The sequence below is a fragment of the Crinia signifera genome, chromosome 4 (genome assembly GCF_055691185.1).
Source record: "Crinia signifera chromosome 4, ASM5569118v1, whole genome shotgun sequence".
In the NCBI taxonomy this organism is placed as follows: domain Eukaryota; kingdom Metazoa; phylum Chordata; class Amphibia; order Anura; family Myobatrachidae; genus Crinia; species Crinia signifera.
This window is the reverse complement of record NC_139220.1, coordinates 327,547,514-327,548,798: the sequence shown is the minus strand read 5'-3', so window position 1 is coordinate 327,548,798 and position 1,285 is coordinate 327,547,514. Positions and strand designations below refer to the sequence as shown.

General features: G+C 38.3%; 1 protein-coding gene across 1 annotated transcript; it reads right to left on the bottom strand.

The window, feature by feature from the left end:
- Positions 1–241: 241 nt before the first annotated feature.
- On the bottom strand, positions 242–982 carry LOC146073473 (olfactory receptor 10J4-like). Its single transcript, XM_083180655.1, has one exon. The coding sequence runs from the start codon at positions 980–982 to the stop codon at positions 242–244; it is 741 nt and encodes a 246-aa protein (XP_083036781.1).
- Positions 983–1,285: the final 303 nt, after the last annotated feature.

The window sequence follows — 1,285 nt, the reverse complement described above, 5'->3', positions numbered from 1 at the left end:
TTAGCAGTTGGGATTCTGATGTCGAGGAAATGACTGTCAGAATCCCGACTGTTGGAGAGTAATCCAGCACCGCTTAAAATACAGGGTGCATTAAGTGAAATATTTTTAAGGAACGGTTCATTTTGTTTTGCATGGTAACCCTACAAATTGAGGAAAAAGAGAACAACACCTTAAATGCCCGGTGACACCTTGGTATTTTTTTGTAGTATAGACTGACTTCTGTTATGTCATATTTGGAAGGTTAACCCATAGCTCTTTTTCCAGAAAAAAGAGACAATTTTTTGCCTGATAAATTACTGAGGAAATAAATAGAGTTGTTGAAAGAGTCCCTCATTTGCTGATTACGTAAACTATATATAAAAGGGTTCAATAATGGGGTGACCATAATGTACAACAAAGAGAGAGTCTTGTTCACTTTTATTGAGCTCTTTTCAGAAGGGACCAAATAAATGACAAACAGTGTCCCAAAGTATAAACAGACGGATGTCAGGTGTGAGCTGCACGTGGAGAACGCTTTCTGTCTTCCGGATCCAGAGGGGATTTTCAGGATAGTTATAAATATGGCTACATAGCTCACAATGATAATTACAAATGGTGCGATAGTCATTGCAAAGGAAATCAACAATGCTAACATGTAAGCCATGTGGATATCACTCGATGACACAGTTAATATTGGAGCTAAATCACAGAAGAAGTGGTCAATAATATGAGAACTGCAGAACTGTAAATGGCAGACTTGAATGGTTACAACAGACAATAAAATAAATCCAGACACCCAGCACCATGCTGCCAGGTGATTGCAACTTCTATTGTCCATCAACGAAGAGTATCTCAAAGGGTTGCAAATGGCCAAATATCTATCTAAACCCATTACAGTAAGAACAAGACACTCAGCACAGCCAGTTGAGGCATAAATGTAAAACTGGGCAATACAGCCATACACTGATATGGTACCTCCATCTTCCCAGACAACGTAGAGCATGTTGGGTATTATTACGGTGGTTAGGATGACCTCACACATAGAGAGGTTACAAAGGAAAAAGTACATCGGAGAATGGAGCCTGTAATTGGCTTTTATTAAACTTATAATCAGTGAGTTCCCAGATATGATAACAATGTAAACTATGCAGAAGTAAATAAATATCACATATCTATAGCTTCGGAGATTTCCAAACCCCGTCATAATAAATTCTGTCACCATGGTCTGATTTCGTCCACACATTGTCTGATAAAATAAGACTGGTGTTAGTTTATGACTCATGTAAGGTGGCATATGACATCATTG

What these genes read in the sequence shown, in the direction of transcription:
- LOC146073473 (XM_083180655.1), bottom strand. Translation starts at nt 982, where the DNA reads ATGCTCTACGTTGTCTGGGAAGATGGAGGTACCATATCAGTGTATGGC.